This window comes from Acanthochromis polyacanthus, chromosome 12 (assembly GCF_021347895.1).
Source record: "Acanthochromis polyacanthus isolate Apoly-LR-REF ecotype Palm Island chromosome 12, KAUST_Apoly_ChrSc, whole genome shotgun sequence".
Lineage (NCBI taxonomy): Eukaryota > Metazoa > Chordata > Actinopteri > Pomacentridae > Acanthochromis > Acanthochromis polyacanthus.
In genome coordinates this window covers 35,974,556-35,994,189 of record NC_067124.1, presented here as the reverse complement: position 1 = coordinate 35,994,189, position 19,634 = coordinate 35,974,556, and the positions used below count along the sequence as shown (strand labels likewise).

Below are 19,634 nucleotides of genomic sequence, written 5' to 3'. Positions count from 1 at the left end.
CCGTCTGATGCTTTCTGTGTCGGTTTCTCTAAACGTCTTTGCTGCAGTTTGTGGTTTCGTCAATCCAATGAATAATAACAAAACTGCCGAAAAGAGACACTTTATTTGGCAACAGCGGTGTAATAATCAACACACGGCAGGTTTCTATTCTCCAGTCCCTGAAGTGATCTGGACAGTGGCACTTGGGCTCTTTTTTGTGCAATTTTGCTGCATTAATACAGAACATAATTTACAGTATACAAGAGACACAAGTACACTTCTGCGCAGTATCACCTAAATGTCAAATGATTCAAAACTGTATCAGCTCTCGGTAATTATAGTATTTGAACTGAACAGTAGAAAGTTTCCCCTTATGAAAGATTAAAAAAAAAAAAAACTATGGTGAAAATTCAAGCCCTAAAACTGAAAGCACCTGTGGTCACTGAAATCGAGCCCAACTGCATGAACGAGGTGATAAAATGAGCCGTAAAGGGCAGAACTTTCCCAGTTTTTTGACCTATAGATGTGTCTATCGGCATGTCTGCATCTTTGATCCACATGAATAGAACTACCAAAACAGCTAAAAAAATTAAAAGATGGGAGGATGGATGCAAGAAGAGCAAGTAAAAACCAGTGGAGACACAGTGTTGGCAGTAATCAGGAGGTATAGGAGGAGTCATAGTACCACTAATCATGGCTTGTTCTGCTAAAACAACTCCACAGACAGTGAACTACTCTCAGTCTAGCTGTGAAAAGCAAACGGCAGCTGCTTTAGACTTGGTAAAAGGTGTTATAAGTGGAAATGTGTGAAGCTCAGAACATCAACCTCTGTGGTTGGTATCCACAAAACTGCAAGATGAAACTTGGCTAAAAGAGCATAAAAACAAGCCTCATGAATGTTAAGCACACATTCTTTGGTCAGATGAAGATAAAGTTGTTGAGGTCAGATGGAGTCCAGCATGTTTGGTGAATGCATAGTCCTGACAGTGAAGCATGGAGGTGGAAGTGTGATGATATGGAGCTACATGAGTGCAAAAGGTGCTGAGGAGACGACATTTAGAGATGAATGTCGGTGAATAAACCAAAAACTGGCTGAAAAGAAGCTGGAATAAGAGGGCTATTACAGCACGACTATGTTCCGACTGTGCGGCTTGTGTTTTTACTCGAGTAAATCTAAATTTTTCTTTTCAATTTTATATAAGAACAACTAACTTACTGTCCAACTTGGTAGTAATCAGTTGCTGTCAGGCGATCTAGTTTTCAATCATTTGACAATGAAGTGATACTGCACCATTGTAACTGTACAACGTACTTCACATAAATATAGCAACACTTTTTCACATCAGGCTGCTCCAGCTGCTCACATCATTTTCTGCATAAAGGAACATGGAGGCGTGACCGCTGGTAAACCTGAATTGTAGAGAAGAAGTTAGCTTAAGGAACACAGCTCAAGTGTACTCTTGTAGCTGGGTCTGTTTGGTTGATTTATTTGGTACCAAACATCATTTGTCTTCAGTAAAGAGTTGTGCTCATGGCCGACCACACACTAAAAGCTGTAGTGTAAATAGCTGTTATGCTGAATAAAAAAAACAAAAAACTTGTGTGTAGAAAAATTAGATTTACGTCCCCACAGAAACACCACTCGAACGTCAGCGTATCTGACTCTAAAGTAAGGCTGTTATTACATGCTTGTTGGACACAGTGCTCGGTAACAGCAGTGCTTAGCGACGTCTGAGTCCGTCGGTTGCTTTCAGGAGCCTCAGTGATTAACCAGCAGCTGGACTGAACCGGGCCTAACGGGTCATTTGTCTTTGCTTGGCTCTGGTTCGTCCGGTGGCGGCGGCGCTGTCAGCTGCTTCATCTGCAGATCCAACAGTCCTCGGCGGTGCTTTTGGACCAAGTTACCACCAGCGAACCCCAGGGCGCCCCCTCCCAGAGCGGCCGCCACCCCTGCAGCTTTGAACCCAGCCAGCAGGCCGAGCGGGCCTCCCAATACGCCGCCCAGCAACGCCCCGGCAACCGGCAACACTGCCAACTTGTAGCCCACCGCCTAGAGAGACAGCGAGAAGAGATATGTGGTGGTTTAATTTAACACACACACACCTTTGGAGGCTTTAGCACTTTGTGGCTTCAAGACAGTCTCCGATAGAGTTGGGGACGCGTCTATCCTTTCATGATCACACATCAGCACCACAGAAGGAGGAAGGAAGAGAAATAAAAAGACACAAACAAGCCTGCATGTGTAAATGTGAGGCGACGCCGCAGCGGCTGCATCAAAGCGTTTTCATTATCTTCATTTAGGAGGAATCAGAGAGATGTGGCCTGTGTGTTATTACAGCTGTTATCATCAGAGTGGAAGGTGCTATTTGCTGATGGCAATTAATGACTGATTCTCTGACCACACACACACACACACACACACACACACACACACACTTGATTAACACTTCACCATTAAATTAATGCAGTTCAAAAGCTAGCATTGCTCGTCCCCACCCCTGTGGCAGTTGAGGGAAATTTTAATTTCATCTGAGCCGAGTTAAAAGGACTCAGGTTGTGGAGGATGGAGGAAATGTGGGTGTTGTGCGACCACATCCGTGTGTCTGTGTGTGGGTGTGTGTATGCGTGTGTAATGCTGTTTGACCTGATGACAGATTACAAGCTTTCAGACACGCTAAAACATCTGACATCCTTCTCATCTGCTTTATCTCTGTGCAGCCCCTCATCTAATGTGCAGCCCACTACATCTGGCTGCATCCTCACAGGGAGGTCAGCCTGGGTTTGGTTTTACAATTTGAAATTTGTTAAACATGAAATGTAATAAACAATAGGGCTGAAGTTCAAAAAAGTATTTTCTGACACTCACTGGACTGGAATCTTGCCCAACAGGTAGTTTTGGTTTCATCTGATTTTTTAGTCTGCTGTTCCGTCTCAAGACAACGGTCCAAAACGTAAGTTTTAACAGCAATACATCAGTCAAAATAGCTGATAGTAAATGGCATTCATTTGGAAATCCCATGCACACAAATTTGTAAATCTGGGTTTCAGGACTCTGATGTGGGACACGTGCACAGAAAAAAAAAAAAAACAGATCAAACCCCTTAAATATTCTTTACCTGCTCAAACTTTTTTAGAAATGAAATAAAAATATTTTTGTAAAGCACTGTTTAGTAGTTTTTGCAGCTTCTTATATGTGACTAAATGGTGTTTTTTTAATAGGGCTACAACGATAAATCAATTATGTCAACTATTACATTGATTACTGAGAAAAACAAGGTACAAGGTAAAATTTTACGTGGAACTATAAAAGACTAATTGGTAAAACCTCTCTAACACACCGTCTTACTGTTTTTTTTGTCTTTTGTTTGTCAGTTCCAGCCAGAAGAAACATTTCAAGTCAAATAAAAATTCACTCTTTTCCTGTTCTTTCTGAAAACCTTAACATTGTCTTAACTTCTTGTATGAATGCTTCTTCTTTCTTTCATCCAACAAAAACCATTTCCATTAAATTTGGAACAACTCAAACGTAAAAATGTGCAGCCGTAGTTCGAATTCATCATGAACATCTTGTTTATGTCATTTCCAGCCTGAAGAAACCTAAAAATTCACTATAAAAATCTAAATTTGGCATAGATCATTTTAAATCCAGTCATATTTAACAACATTTACTTGCACTGTTGCGTGTTACTGGTGATTTATTTTGGGTATTACTGACAAAAAGTCCAACATTTCCAGCGTGTAACCGTCTCCTGACTTACACAGCGGCGTCGGTGCTGCAGTGAATCGCCAACGCTGCTCCTGGAAAACTATTAAGCCGTCATTTAAAGCTCTCCTGGATGCTGCACACAGAAGCCTCTCTATCACTCCTCCTCCTCCAGCCCTCTCCTCTCCTCTCTCTCCATTTCCTTAATTGCAGCTTTCCTCCGTATTCGAACGGATCAATAGGGACAAACGCTGTGGAATGGCTGGGAGGCAAAGTGCCATCGATCTCCCCATCTCCCAAACACACACACACACATATATATATATATTTATATATCTATCTGCACACACCTTCCCCAGGCTCTTGGTCCCCTCCTCCACGTTGGCAGCGGCTGTGTTGACGTTGTCCTCTATGCTGTCAATCTTCTCCTGCTGGGACTGAAACATGGGGGTAAAACACACATTAACACACACTCGTATTCAGGAAGCACACATGTGAAAGAGTGACCACCTGTTGCGTACAAAGTTGTTGTATTTATATATAAATTTATTTTTTAAATCAGGGAGGAGGTGTGTGTGTGGAGGCTATAGGCAGATTTCAGTTGGGGTGGGGTCATAGGATTGTGTGTATTTGTGTGTGTCTGTGTGTGCATTGTGTAGATCTCATGAAATATTCAGAGTGGCAGCTGTCTCTCTCCATGTGAGGCTTGGATGGACACAGTGACCAAACAACAACCGGAGCATTTTTACTCCTTCCACCTCAAAACCTCGACGCCGCCCTCCAGATTCAAATCTTACATCCAAGTGAACCTTCTCCTGTTGTTTTACGATGATTTCAGTCATTTCAAACAAGAGTTGTGATCAGTTATCAAATAGGTGTCATCTATTTAATTATCCACCTGCTATTTTGTAGTTGAAAGAGAAAAAAAAAAAATCACTGAGTCCAGCACTTCAAAGAGGAATATTTTCACGTTTCTTTCCTCCTATTTGACAGTAAACTGAACATCTTTGGTTTGTGGATGAAATAAGACATAAGACAAGATAAAAAAAAAACAAAACAAGACAAACATTTGACATTGCTGGGGATTAGTTTTTTATCAACTGACTGCTCAACTAGTTATTTTTGCTCAACTTTTTACTGTGTTTTATATTCATCACAGTATAAATAAACCTATACCACTTGTGTTTAACATTAGAGCTGCAATGATTAGATGCTTAATTGATTAGTTTTTGATTGTTAAATTAAACACCAACTACTTTAAGTTTTAGCATTCTTTTAAGAGAATAAAGTCCAAATTCATTGATTCCAGCTTCTTAAATGTGAATATTTTCAGGTTTCTTTCCTTCTCTATGACGAAAAAAGTGAATATTTTTGTGTTATGGACAAAACATTTGTAATTTTTCCGCTTTGGGAAACACTGATCAACATTTTTCCCCATTTTCTGACGCTTTATAGCTCAAACCACCAATTGAACAATACGACAGTAACAATAATCGTCAGCTTCGAGCCTAATAAATCCGCAACAGATAGATAGATCAACATATTCAGATAACTCCTACATCCCAAAAGTAGTCAGTTCAGTATAAAAAATTTAAAATATTAACATTTAATAATTAGAAACTTTTTATTTTTTCCCCGTTTTGTGTTAAAAAATAACTTAAATTTAGTTTTAACCTCTGAACTGGATACATTTTCTATAAACGAATTAATCACGTAGTGGTCTTTGCTCAATTTTATATTATTATTTTTGCATACAAGATAAAATGAGGAAAGAAACTTCATTTATTGGATGTCTGGCAGCAAGAACAAAAGCATAGCATAAAAAAGTAACTTTAAAAATGAGTGTTTCAAACTAGAGTTGCAATGATTAATTGATTAGTCAGTTCATTGATCAGTTCTCAACTATTCAGTTAATTGTCAGCTCTTTTGACTATTAAATGCTAATTAGCAATTCTGTAGAAAGGAAAGGAAAGTCTATGATTTCACTTTCTTAAATGTGAATATTTTCTGGTCTCTTGTAAAAAAAAACAACAACAAGATATGCGTCATCTTTGACTTTGGGAAACACTGATCAATCACTATTTTCTGATATTTTATAGATCAAAAAAACTAAAATTAATTAAAAATGATCAACATATTAATCAATAATTAAAATAATCAATAGTTGTAGCCTTCTATCTAAAAAAGCCATAAAACACAGATATAATAATAATGCTTAGACACAATAATAATGAAACCAATTCAAAATGATTTGATATTGTCAGAGTAAGTCCTGATATTTTGTCTTTTATTTTGAAACAATCCAATCATTATTGCACCTCTGACTGATATTTTCCTACAGTGTTCATATGTTCTGATCGTGTTTATGAATTTCGCTCAAAATGCAGAAACACTTTCAGTAAAAGTAAAAAAACCTCTTAACCTTGAAAACACATCAATCAGTAGCTGCTGCTTTATAAAACTCTACACCTTTGACTCCCTGCCGACCGGCTCCATCAGCAGCTACGGCGTGAAATTTCCCCAACTGTTACACTTGTTGAGATTAAGAGATAACACATAATACTGCCTGTCAGTTAAAACCTCAGTAAAAAAAAAAAGCCCAAGAAGACACACAAAGAAAAAAAAGACCTTAGAGATAAGCACAAACATCGGAACAGCCTCTAACATGACGCATGTAGAGAGCCAGACAAAGACACGACCACACACTCACTCAGTGTTTCCACTGTGGCTCAGCTCTGGAATATTACTCCCCTAACGGCGTCTCCCACCCCTGAGACGCCACAACATGTCTATGCTCTTTCTGCCGCCGCCCTCCCCTCCCCTCCCTCCATCCCTCGGCCTGTTTTTTTTCACCCTCGCTACAACTTCACCGCCTCCCTGTTAATCTCTCGCTGCTCCTCTGCCTCCATCCCTGAGGAGAAGACTGATAATCTGAGCCGTCTGTTCTCCACCTGCTCAGTCATCTCCCTCATTTCCCTTCTCTCCACCTAAAGTCCTCCCCTCTCTCCTCTCTCCCCCCTGGCCTCGGTGGAGGGCCTCTGGGGCCCCGTCGCTTCTCCTGAGCCTCCTCACCAGGCAACACGGTGGTCAAATACACACCACTTCCTGGAAACGCTATAGGCGAGCAGCACCCGGCGCATTGTTTTCGAGCTGTGCACACATGAGCAGAAGAAATGCACTGAAATGTGACTGCGGCAATCAATGCTTTAAACACGGCCATGAAGTCTGTAAATTCTCAGCCACCCTCAACGTGCAAATACAGCAGCACTATCAGGGATTGTGCAACATCTGTTGAATGTAGATCTCTGGTTGAGTGAGTCTGTAATGTGCATTTTCTTTATTTTTTGCAATATTTACTACTTTTTAATTTTTTTGCACTAAATTTCATTGCAATAAAGACATCGAACTGAATTGCACTGAATGTGTTCGATACTCACATGGACAAGCAGCGAGAACTCCGTCACCAAACCACTCAGCTCCTTCAGATCCTGAGAGGGAGAAATATTTCCTTCATTGTGCTGCTTATCGCACGAATCTGCAGCTACAAAGCAGCTACAGTGTCTGTGTCTGGGATTCACAATCACATTAACTAACAAGAGTGGATGTTAACGCATCACAAGACAGCAGAGAGAAAAAATGCATCTGTAAGAACAGATAAGAGCCAGCTTGATGATCTGCAACCATAGCAATGTTTAGAGCTTTAGTCTTCCTTTTATACAAATAACATTAGATATGTCATAACGGGGGATTCAGTGTTTTTTGTTTTAGATGCATCTCTCTATCAAAATACTTAGAAGATGCTTTGGTTCCCTCTTAGGCAACAAAAAGTCACCTTTCTTAGAAAACATTACGTTCACAGCAGAAACTTTTGATTAAGAAAAAAAAAAAAAAAAATCACTTGTGCATCACCTGAACCCCAAAGTGCCACGTTATGCTTATTAAAAAAAAAGCACCAAAATTACAGAATTTATCATACCCAGGAACTGCAAAAACAGAATTTTTTGGGGGGGATTTTTACCTTTTTGGCAATCCATAACGTAATCATGTGTGACATGTGGTTCAGTCATGAAAATTAACCAACTGAAAGCTCAAAAATTTCGATATTTCTTAAAAATCACTTTATACTACGTCTCGATTTAAACAAGTCTCCAGAAATGAACTGTTTGCACCAGATCCTCTAGAAAAAAAAAATTTAAAAAATGCTCTGTGTTAGCATCTGTACTTGACAAAACCAAGAAGCTATGACTGAATCAGGTATAGATTAAAAAAATTCAGTGACCACTCGGCTGAACTGTAGGCTGTGTATTGACAAAGTATATTGAAAACAACAAGAGAGACTGAGAGAAAAATAAAATTATTGTTTAAAAAAAGCAGCATGGCTCAGTGTTTGTGTACGCTTGTTCACTGATGTTCCTAGTCAGCATATTTGAGGCAATAATTCATTATTTAATGTGGCTGAAGCAGGTATAAAGATGCTGAAGTGTGAGGCTAAAACAATATTTCTACTTCTTTAGGAAGAACTGAGGAGAGGCTAAAGAATCTAAATCCATTTTTGATTATATAATGTAAAAAAAAAAAAAAAAGCATTTTAAGGTTTGGTATTACTAAAACTATCTGTAAACAGTAGGCAGCTTTCCACTGCAGGAATGTTTCAGCGCCTTAATCAGCCTTTTTAGTCTTTGTGTTGTCATTACGATGCAAATCCAGCGGCTTCGACCATGACATGAACTCTGAGTGAGTCAAAACGGTACAAATAGTAGTTACTGGACATATCTGCAGCTCCACGATCATTCAGAAAATAGAACGATGGAGGTTTGTTATGTTAGATTATGTGGTGAATGTTATACCAAAGACAAAAGCAGACTTGAGGACAATGAGAGGGCAGAAAAATGCTGCTTGTTGCACCAATCAGCTTTGTCTTGTCTGAGTTTAACCAGTCGGCATGTAGCCCTGCACATGCTCAGAAATACCCACACCGGAGTTTTTTATGGCCTAAAAACAGCCCCGAAAAAGCTTCTACAGGGGCGGTTCTCGTGGTCGGTACAAGCCTAAATGCTAACGAAAGTTCCTGTGGTGGAAAACAGCCTACTGTCATGTATGTGAGGAATGTACTGCACACCTTTATATGCATGCTCTCGTGTCTATACAACAATAAAAAAGCAATACAGCGAGGCTACACGTCGGGGTATATTCAGAAATGTTTCACCCAGCCGTGCATACCTCCTCCAGGTTATCCCAGGACTCAGCTGCACTCTGTTCAGCAGGGATCTCTGGGAGGTGGAGCTGAATTTGCCTGCCAGACGCCGGCTCCTCGTCCACTTCGTCATCGGCGTGGCGTCCACCGGATCCACAGCTGGACGTCTGAGCGGCAGGTGGTGGTGCAGCGACGGGGTTAGAGTGCAGAAGCAGGAAGTCTTGTGCGGCGGCTGACGCTCTGTCTCTGACCGGCCTGACGAGGGCTTCCAGAGCGGCGGCGTCTTCGGCACGAACCCGACTGCACAGCTTCTCCATCTCCTTGATGTTTGCTCTCAGCTGCTGCAGAGACACAAAGACGAGCAGTGTAAACAGCCGACATGTCCGAAGGGTTTTGGAGCGAACACAGAAACAAAGAATGAAATATTTGAAACATATTGGGACAACTAATCCTCTGGAGCTTGAAAGAGTTTCTGGGCATTTCTTGCTCCTATCAAAGTTTCAGTCACTGTGGGTTCATTTTTCTCTGCATCATGAAGTCCTGCACCTCTATGGAAACAATACAACCATGACCAGAAGGAGAGAGAACTCAGAAAGGTCATGTGTGCAGGATGACAGTTAAAATGTCGCAAATCATTAAAAAAAAAAAAAAAAAAAAAGACTACATACTAAAGATATTTGACTACTTGCATTTTTACAAGCTTTACAAACTCTTCTCTCTCTACTCTGCAAAGATATTTCCCCAAGCTGAATGTATCTTCCAAAAAATTTGCTTCTCTGTACACCACTTTTGAGTCACGCTTCATTTATTTTTAATACTCAGTCATGTTTTATTTCGATCTTAATCTCGCTAGTTCGGTTCCATGAGCGTCTTCTGTCTGCTCTATGGAAGCACAGGCTGCAGTTCAGTTGAAAACAGTTGAGTTAGTTGCACCAAGGGGAGCAGAGTTTTAGTTTTGCAACATAACCTGGTGCAATCACACTGATTTTTATGAATAATAAATGATGGTTTGTTGATGCCCTACTATCTGATTGGTTATGCATCATGAGGGACAGCCAATCAATACTGAAGAATAAATAAATGTTGGAAAGTTCTCTCTTAATTGAACATATGTGAAACATAAGTAAACAAAGGTACAGTCATGCACAAATGTTTATATATATCATGGCAGTCCTGAGTTTCCAGTGACTCCTATAACTCTTAATATTCTATGATGGAATCATTGAAATGTATGAATCTTTGTCACAAAAATTAAAAAAAAAAAAAATTAATCCTGCATTTTGGTTCTTTCACAGATTTACTGTAGGTCTTCTTGAAATATGATCAAATCTACTGAGTCAAAAATATACATACAGCAACTTGAATGATCAGTTTTGGTGATGTAGAAATGCCTCTTAACTTCTCATGAGTGATTACAAATAACTACAGCTGCTGACTCCTCTGGGCCAATTAATTGGGTTAATTAGAGCACATTTTAGGGATTTCTTCAGAGAAAACTATGAGTTACTGTATGGGAGTCAGAAACTCAAGACTGCCATGATATACACAAATGTTCTGAAGTTTGGGGTCATGTTGTCCATGAAAACTCACACTTTTATTCATGTGCAAACATAATTGTAAAAGGGTTTTCATATTCGAACCATATTCGTTCGCTACTAATTTGGTATCCGAATACCCCCCCCCCCCATCGGACGTTAGCGGGCGGAAAGAATATGCTGCATTACTGTCTTTCCTCCGCCTTCAGCCCACATCGGCTCATCTCCTCGTGTGATCACATAAACATATACACATATGTCTATGTTATCGCCCCCTCCTCCCCCCAGACGAAAAAATTCGGAGCTCGTCTCTTCCCTGCGCCTTTGGCCCATTTCGGCTCATCCCGCCGTGTTCTTCGGCTCATTTCGGCTCCTCCGTTCCCGTTTGTAAACACCAGCCGAATGGCCGGGTGGCTGCCGACTCTGACGTGACGCTTCACTTCGTTGCATAAACCACCGCTGCGCCGCGCCGCACCAACCCAACCCCAACCCCCGTCAATTTTGACACCATTATTTTTATTTTTACTGCAAATATTCAAATATCACTTATCAGTCTGCTTAATTTCTAATAAATGATATCAGACTTCTAATTTAACTAACTTATGAAGTAGGAAACGAAACCAAAGTGATTCCTAACTATGAATCTAATTAACTTCCATCTCTCAAATTTAGGTAAAAATATTCGTTTTTGTTCATTTAGCCAGTTGCCCCGGTTGGAAACGAAACGTTCATTCATTCTTAATCAAGTCATGTGAACTGTGTGCATGTGCGTGTGTTGGTGGGAGCTTAATAAGGTTCAGGTATGAGTCGGGGGAACACGAGCTTTGCCCTGAGGGGGACAGGAGGATTACATCCCAGCCATCAGCCCTCCAGGCCGCAGCACGACCCGGGCTCAGGGGGTCAACGCGCTGCCGATAACACATCCTGCTAATTACACATGAATAAACATACGTCCACGTGCATAGCGCCGAAAAACACACTGATTAACATGGAGACAGTCAGGTCAGGCACCTGTCAGCCTGCAAATTAGGCGTGATCGTGCGTAGCACACACATACACAGCACCAGAACACATTCTCGATAGCAGATATTCATGATAAAATAGTATCGACAGCGTTACTCTAGCTGGGAAAGCACTGAGTCTGCATGACTTTCTCTTGGGAGTTAGCCTGGTGCTAAGCTAGCGGGAGGGGATGTCAATCATACTGTAGAGGGGAGACGCTCCAGGCTGAATTTCTGGAAGGAGGGACAAAGAATAGATGGATAAACAGCTAAATGCTTCCAGAATAAAAGCAGAGAAACTTTACTTAATCTGGAAAAAATGAAGTCCAATGTGCTAATTATCTAATACAGATAGGGTGCAGATGACATCACAACCTTAACCCTCGTGTCATCCTGTCAACTGACCCCTTTTAAAGTTTAAAAATGTGGAAAAATATACATATATATATATTTTCACAGTGAAATTTCTTATATCCACATTTTCAACATTTTTAGGAAATCTTTGAACATTTTTTGGTGGAAAAAATGTTAAAAATGTTTAAGAACATTCACAAAAAAAAAAAAAAATTAACCAAAATCCTGAGAATTTTGCTGGACTTTGATTTTTTTTGTGAATGTTCTTAAAGAAAATATTAAAAGTTTTGCTGATATACATGTAATCACTTTAGATATTTTTAGGATTTTTTTTGGAAGTTTTTTACTCATTTTTTGAAAATATTTACAAGAATTTTCTTGCCAAATTTGGGGGTTTTTTAAAAAAAATAAAACTTCTAAGGGAAACTTTAAAGGAATTATTGGAATTTTCTTCATGAAGGTTTTGCAAATTTTCAGAAGTTTGGGAAATTGTTTGGCTGAGTTTTTGAAATTTTTTTTTCCAGACAAGGAAACAATATTTTTTGGTGCCCGTGAATGAAGACAACAGGAGGGTTAAAAAGGTTTTGCAAAAAGGGGTTTCAGGGGTTCCTGCAGGTATTTCTATCATTACTTACATCAGAACATGCAACAAAATTAATTCCAATTTGTACAATGGATTTTCTACAATCGAAACAAGACAACACAGAATACATAAAAAGATATGCATTGAAAGTTGGGAGAAAATATGCCCAAAGTGCAACGTATTTGATATAAATAGGAATATCAATGACAGTAAATGACAAAAAAACCATCACAAGACAAAAGCTAAAGTAGAACCATCCACCTCTGAGGACTACATTATGGAAAAACGATTATTTTCACTAAGAGTGCAAAAAGATAAGTCTGCATCAGCTGTTCTGATGCTATAACAAAAGAATGGTTTCAAAAATTAAAATTTTGAAAATAAATAGTAAGGACATTTTTTTTTAATGTTGTAATGAACATTAAATGGGCTTGAATACAGTATTGGGTCAAAATTTGAGATTGTTCTAAAACATGTATTAAACTCTGAGTTCTACCTCAAAGCACTGTCAACACACTGGAATACATTTATTTTGGCATGTCTGCAGGAAGTCTTTGTCTTGGAAGTGGACAAAAAAAAAAATCTGTCTGTCAAATAAGTCACATGTTTCAGCTTCTAAAATTGACAGAGCCTGATATTTCGAAGGAACCATCTCACATTTTTGACCTGAGGAAGCAGAGACCCTTCAGAACTGTGCAAACGATGTAGATAACTTCTGTTATATTTGTGGTGAGCTAACGTTTGCAGCACAAATGTGCTGCGGCAAAAAAAAAAAGCGGCAGACTGAGTTTATTTTTGGATGCAAAATAGGGGATCAGGACCAGAGTTGGGCCCCATGTTATCGGCGTGACACAGGTGCAACGACTCTTCATCAGTGGTTCAACAAGTAAAGAAACGCTGGAATGAGATGATCCTGCAGGCCACAAAGCACCACATAGATACCGAATAAAGACTTTGTTGTTTAAAGTGATGCTCTAGTCGTATTCTGTTATAATGTTTAATCAATCACCATGATTGATAAAACATTTCTTGTTTAATTCTTGACAGGTAAGGACCTAGAAATGAACACTAAGCATTCTTCTAAATTTAAGATTTATTATATAAATAAACAAGAACCTATGTATATTTGTGAAGAAACTTTAATATTAAATATCCTGAAAACATTCATTTTCCAATTTGTCTTATCAAAGCATGTAAGATTTTGCACATTTAAGTAGATAATTAAAAAAAATAAATGTAAACCAGTGTTATAAAGAGGCAGATTTAACAGTTAAGCATGTACTATGCTGTATAAAAGTACAATTCTACACACCACATTCATACGTAAATTCAACCTGCCACATCTGCACATATGAAAGGTAGTCATTATATTTTTAGCCTTACTGTACTTGTCCTGCTTCCTCCATCCCTCATTTGTATTTAGCTACTGTATCATGTAAATTACCCAAATGAGGGATCAATAAACTTTATGGAATCATACCTTATGTGTACAGAAGGACAGAAAAAGTCCACCTACTATCTGTGCATCCGCCTGCCTATCTATCTATGAACACATCTACAGCAGGGCAGACAAACCCTGACTCTGGATTAACGCTGTGAGGACACGGGAAAGCACTCTGCGGCCGCCCCTGGGGTTTGTAGGGTAATGGTGAGAGGATAGGTGTGTGCCTGTTTGGAGTTATTTCACCTTCAGAGACACGGTGACTTCCAGGCAACAACATCCCTCGAGGCATTTCACACTCACCATGTGAAAAAGCACGCAAGTACTTACAAACACACAAGAGATGCTCAGTTTGAGGTTTGCCAGCAGCTCTTTTCCTGCCCTGATTTTTTTTATATTGGAAGAGATAGTTCCTATCCAAAACACTAATTTCACTGTTTACAATTGATCCATAGCCATTCCAGCGACAGAATTATAATCAATTTTAATTTGACTAACAGGCTGAAAATGACTTAAACAGGTGACAAAAGACAGCAAGATAGTGGTAAAGATGTTAATGATACATTTCAACTATTTCTATGATTTTCTTCCATTTTTGTGAAAACGCAAGTTTAAAACTATTCAAAACCCTTTGAAATTTTGACATTTTTTGGAGAAAATGCAGCTTCTATACCATTCCAAACAAAATTGGCAATTTCTACCATGTTCTAGAGTGTTCTAATACACTATAAACTAAGGAAAGTTGATGCAGTAGTTCTCTAGTCAGTTGGTTGTCATGGATATAACCAATAGACCTCAGTGAGGACCTTCAGTTCCACATTGTTGGTGTTAACAGGTAGTTTAAAGGTTAAAAAGTCATATCCAAGTGTTTAAGATCCAGTGTCCACAGTTTGAAGCTTGATGAAAAAGTCCAAGGAGTTCCACATTGAAACATGTCAAAGGAAGACAGACGTGAGCCCTGCACTGGAAGAATGGTAGAGGACAAGAAGAATCCAAGGATCAGCACCAAGAGCATCCTGATGAATGTGAGCACTTCTGGTAGCAACATGTCCATCAGACACTCCAGCAGACCGACAACAAGGCTGGTCTCCATGGATCAGACCAAGGAGGACTCCACTTCTCCAAGACAGACACACTAAAGCTCAGCTGGACCTGCAGCACTTCTCTACTAACTGACTGCTCAATTACAAGTCATGTCTGAAGGAAACGGCATCATGAGAGAAGAGGAAACATGGAGATTGTGGAGGAGAACATCAGGCAGTCTGCAGAAAAACTGCTCCTTGGACAGTATTGGAGCTTCCAACAAAGCAACATGGAGCCCACGAGGTGAAGAGAAAAGAATGAGAAGATGTTGGAGCGGCCCAGCCAGAGTCCAGACCTGAATCCATCCAGAATCTGTGGAGGAACTGAAAAGCAGATTGATGGAGAGGAAGCCTTCAAAGAGCTGGAGATGGACACTTGGAGGAACTAAATCCCAGTGGAGACATCTCCGATACAAAGACTTAACATCTTTTGTCTCGTTTATGTCATTTCCAGCCAGAAGAAAACTATATCTCAAATAAATATTTACTAAAAATCAAAATTTGGCATTTATTCTAAATTATTAGACTGGTGAGGTTTAGTATACTGTTTTCAGAAACTTATTGTTTTCCTCAACAGATGGAGCTGCTCCATTGCTGATGGAGATTATTTTAGTTGCCATCACATGAGGTAGTTATGTAATCACATCCAGTCATATAAGGAAGAAGATTCTGGTCACAGGAATGGACACATAACATCAACTAAAGCATCTCCTTAACATCTGAGCAACTATTTGCTGAGGGAAGCCACCAGGTGTGGCTCAAAGCTTATGAAACACTAAGTAGTTGAACCTTTTAAAGCTGTTGTTTTTGTCTATTGATCAGTGAGCGTTGTTCAGATACAAGATCATTCAGTTTGCTTATTGTTGTCAGGCATGAGTCAACGGGCATTTGACTGAGTCACATCTTCAACAGTCAGAAACCACAAACGCACAAAGCAGACGCCGCTCTGTTTTTGTTCATTACATCTGATTTTCAAGCACAATCGGCACAAACCAGGAAATGTCAAGCTGCCAAGTCCAGATTTAGGAGGTCATGAGGTCCTGGCAATGTGAGACAAAAAATACTCTATGCAGTTGCAGAGTCACGCATGTTCAGGAATTTCAAGAGGCAGTGAGTCACGTCATCCTCCGAACAATCCTCACATTCACCAAAAACACACACCTCTGCTTTTAGTTTGTACCTGGACAGTCCTGCTGGCGTTGATGTGTTCATGGTGGAGGCGCTCCCATTGCTGGCTGTGTTGGTACTGTGAGCGAGAAAGAGAACGTTATTCATCTGCGGACCGGAGGGAAGAGTTTGGAGGGCGCACTCCTGTGTGCAGCCAGATTTCAGTCGTCACCTTCAGTATGTTGCTGTGGTGTTTCTGCAGCCGCTCCAGGTCCGTGGGCAGGGCCACTTTAATGAACTTGTGGATCGGAGCCTCCAGGCGCCTCAGTGTCAGCTTGTTGGCTTCCTCTGCCATGTGTCCTGCTGACCGAGCACCTCTGTGGAAGTTAGTAGCCGCACCTGCTCAGCTTCACCTCACTGTAAAGACCAGCAGAGCACGATTTTAATAAATCAAATTATTAATTTAAAAAAAAACTAAAACGGTGACACATGCGAGTCTGCCTACACGTCTAAAACTGGCACCTCGATTAAATTACCGTATATTTTTTTTCTTGGCGACATCCCTTTAGTGAAATGAATAACAGAAGTTGCATGATATGATTATAATGGCAGAAAATGAATCATTAATTTAAAAAAAAAAAATCTGTTGGACAGCTCATCTCTGTTTTATATCATTTGAATACATCACTTTGTAATGTGGGCATCTTTCACTATTTCCTGAGGTATTCTAGAATAACAATTAATCAGTTAATTGATAAATGTTTTACAGATTTGTCAGTAAGAGAGAGATTTGAGGTGGGATGAAGAAGATACGTCCCTTTCTATATGAAGAACATGTGCATTTGTCCCCCACAATTAAACAAGAAAAAGTTTTTTTAATGCTATAATTTTCCTAATAGATGCACCGGATCTTGTTTCTCTTTTAAATTTGAATTTGAATTATGAGCTCACACAACCACTAAATCTATTGTGAAAAAATAATCAGATCCATATATTTTGAGTTACCTCTGTATACATGAAACAAAGACATTTCAACCATAAATTGATGCATGAAAGGCATAAACAGTGAATTTAAAAAAAAAAAAACAGAAAGAAGGAAATGAAGTGTGTACGCCCACAACAGTGCCTAATGATACATCTACTGACAGTGAAGGTTATTTTTATGGTTAATAGAAGCCAACAGCACAAAGACAAGGCAAATATTTAGCTTTTCGGGTTTTAGGAAACAGAAACAGGGCTGGTCTCAGCCGTATAAATCACACTCGAGTATTGTAACCAGCAGCCAAAGAAAGGGTAAAGTTTCAGCTCTAAAGGAATATGTTGAAATAAAATCCTACGATTAAATTCATTCTGTGCTCTTGCGTCAACCAGTCCCAGACATAATTCATTTGCACAATATTAAAACATGTCTTTGAAGTTGTATTTTTTTCTAAAACACAAAGATCCCATTTACAAAGATTTTAAATTTAAAAACATTTTAGTAATGAAAATTTGATAAAAATCACAGGTTAGCTTACAAATGATTGCAAAGTTACACACTTTCTTTGTTTTGTGCACGTTTAATTACATGAATACATATGGGACAAGGATATACACTAATAACGCTATTAAAAGGTAGCAGGTGATCAAATCACGTAGCAAAAACGAAATTTGACTTGCCTTTATTTCATTTCCATATTTATTTGGACTGGACAGTGCATATTAACAAACAAATAATCTCCTGAAGTTTACACAAGGTTGCCATACATAAGCCGGATTTAGCACAAGGCTAATTTCCATCCCTTGTCTTAAACATAGAAGAAAAGCATACAGAGTTACCTAAAATTATAAAATATTGACTAAACGATATCATAAAGCAAGAACAAGTGCAACAAATTAATTCCAGCTGGGTTAAACATACCTAAAGTGCTATTATTTTAGTATTATTGACAAATACACTTTAAGACTACGCAATGTGGCTAGGCATCGATTGAATTTTTGCCTAACTGGGTTGGAATGTTGAGGAAATCTCAGCACATAATGAAAGGTGTACTGGTGTGATGATCAGGGAGTAGGCAAAAAATTAAATTCATAAAGGGCAGTGACGAGAATATTTGTTACAGGGACTTACAAACACTAGGGTAGCAACTAATAGCTGATGAATTAATTATTGTGTACTATTATTTTCTTGATTAACTGATTGGTTATTTGGTCTATTAAACATCAGAAAATGTTCAAAAAAGTCAAGTGGTGTTTGACAACCCTTTTTTTTTTTTTCTCTCTCCAGTTTACCGTCATAGAAGAGGAAAGTAACCAGAAAATATTCATGTTTAAGAAGCTACAGTCAGACTTTTTCTTCTTAAAATATATTTCAAACTACCTAACTAATTACTACAATAGCTGTTGCATAATTTAGGAGAAACACGGACATACTGTATAATATATTTAGTACATATGCCTAAAAAAACTTTAATTTTGACCAAATTATTTGGTGAAATTATGCTTTCCGGCTACTATTAGTCATCACAAACTCTGAAATCCTACATAAAAACGAAGCAGATTTCTGTGTTGATGTACAGGAAGTAAACATTACCAATATCTCTTTCCAACACAGATTTATAATAACTTTTGATACTAAAATGTTGTGACTTTCAAATATTAGAACATCCTGGATGAGTTGAGGAGTAGAAACCAAACTTTTCAAGTGTTACTTTTGGTTTCTGTGACCTTCATGTGACCAGAAAGTGGCTGTTTAACCAACCCGGTTTCCTCTAAACGTGTTGTTCTGTGTTTTAAATGCCACAATTAAGAAACGGGAGCAACGTATCGATGGAAACTAAAATCTTGACATTACCTTTTATTATTTGTTTGAGTGTAAATCTGGAGTAGAAGTCAGGCCACGTCTCATGAACAGAAAGTGAAATTGCTGACACACTTTCAGTTTGCTGATAAATGAGCGGACTGCAGTGATTTTAGCATTTAGCTACGGCAGCTAGCAGCTTTGTGAGGCCGTTATTAGAAGGAAACTTGAGCCAAGATACTTCAGATACTGAAACAGCTGCTAAACACAAAAAAGCAAACCTGAAGGATAAAAGCGACACTTACCAGGAGAACACACATCAATAACGTAACCTAAAGCCGCTACAGGCAGTTGTTGGCCTCCGTGCTGTTGAATAGAACACCATTTATCTACACTGGGTACTTTGTAAACAACGTTTTCCTTCTTGTTTCGGACAGTAAACTGTTTGTAAACAACTCTTCCTAGTGCGTCTGCGATTAGGTTCCGACGTCAAGCAGCAGCCGCAGCGCATTCCGTTCCCCTCTCAGCGTGTCCCGTGATTGCTCTGAAATAATACCACAACTGTTTGTTCCTGACATTCATCATATTTTATTAAAGATAAATAATGTTTATGAAACAGTTTGCATAAGCAGTTTACGTTTATACTCTAAATTTGCCACCAGTTTCTGTTTTCATGGCCGTCGGTGAGGCAATAAATGAATCAGTCAGACTTTATTTGTGTAGCAGAAGTTAAAAATGTTTAACAAAAACAAAAAGAAGCAACACTGCCAACCGCATCATGGATATTATTCTGAGAATGAAGGTCTCAATAAGAAAATAATAAACAGTGACAAAAAAATGAAGTGAAAACGCAGAATAAATAAATAAATACAATTC

The 19,634-nt window shown here is 39.0% G+C and overlaps 1 protein-coding gene across 2 annotated transcripts; it reads right to left on the bottom strand.

Moving 5' to 3' along the window:
- Positions 1–84: 84 nt before the first annotated feature.
- stx17 (syntaxin 17) lies at positions 85–19,416 on the bottom strand. 2 transcript variants are annotated; one of them, XM_051957405.1, is made up of 7 exons: positions 19,064–19,416; positions 16,212–16,396; positions 16,053–16,118; positions 8,903–9,214; positions 7,120–7,170; positions 4,033–4,119; positions 85–2,029 (listed from the first exon to the last, which is right to left on the bottom strand). In XM_051957405.1, the coding sequence occupies exons 2-7, from the start codon at positions 16,332–16,334 to the stop codon at positions 1,781–1,783; spliced, it is 888 nt and encodes a 295-aa protein (XP_051813365.1). In that variant the 5' UTR covers positions 16,335–16,396; positions 19,064–19,416; the 3' UTR covers positions 85–1,780. The 2 variants fall into 2 exon arrangements, with proteins under 2 accessions (XP_051813365.1, XP_022048687.1); XM_022192995.2 differs by having other exon boundaries at positions 8,903–9,217; positions 19,064–19,405.
- Between the last annotated feature and the right edge of the window lie 218 nt (positions 19,417–19,634).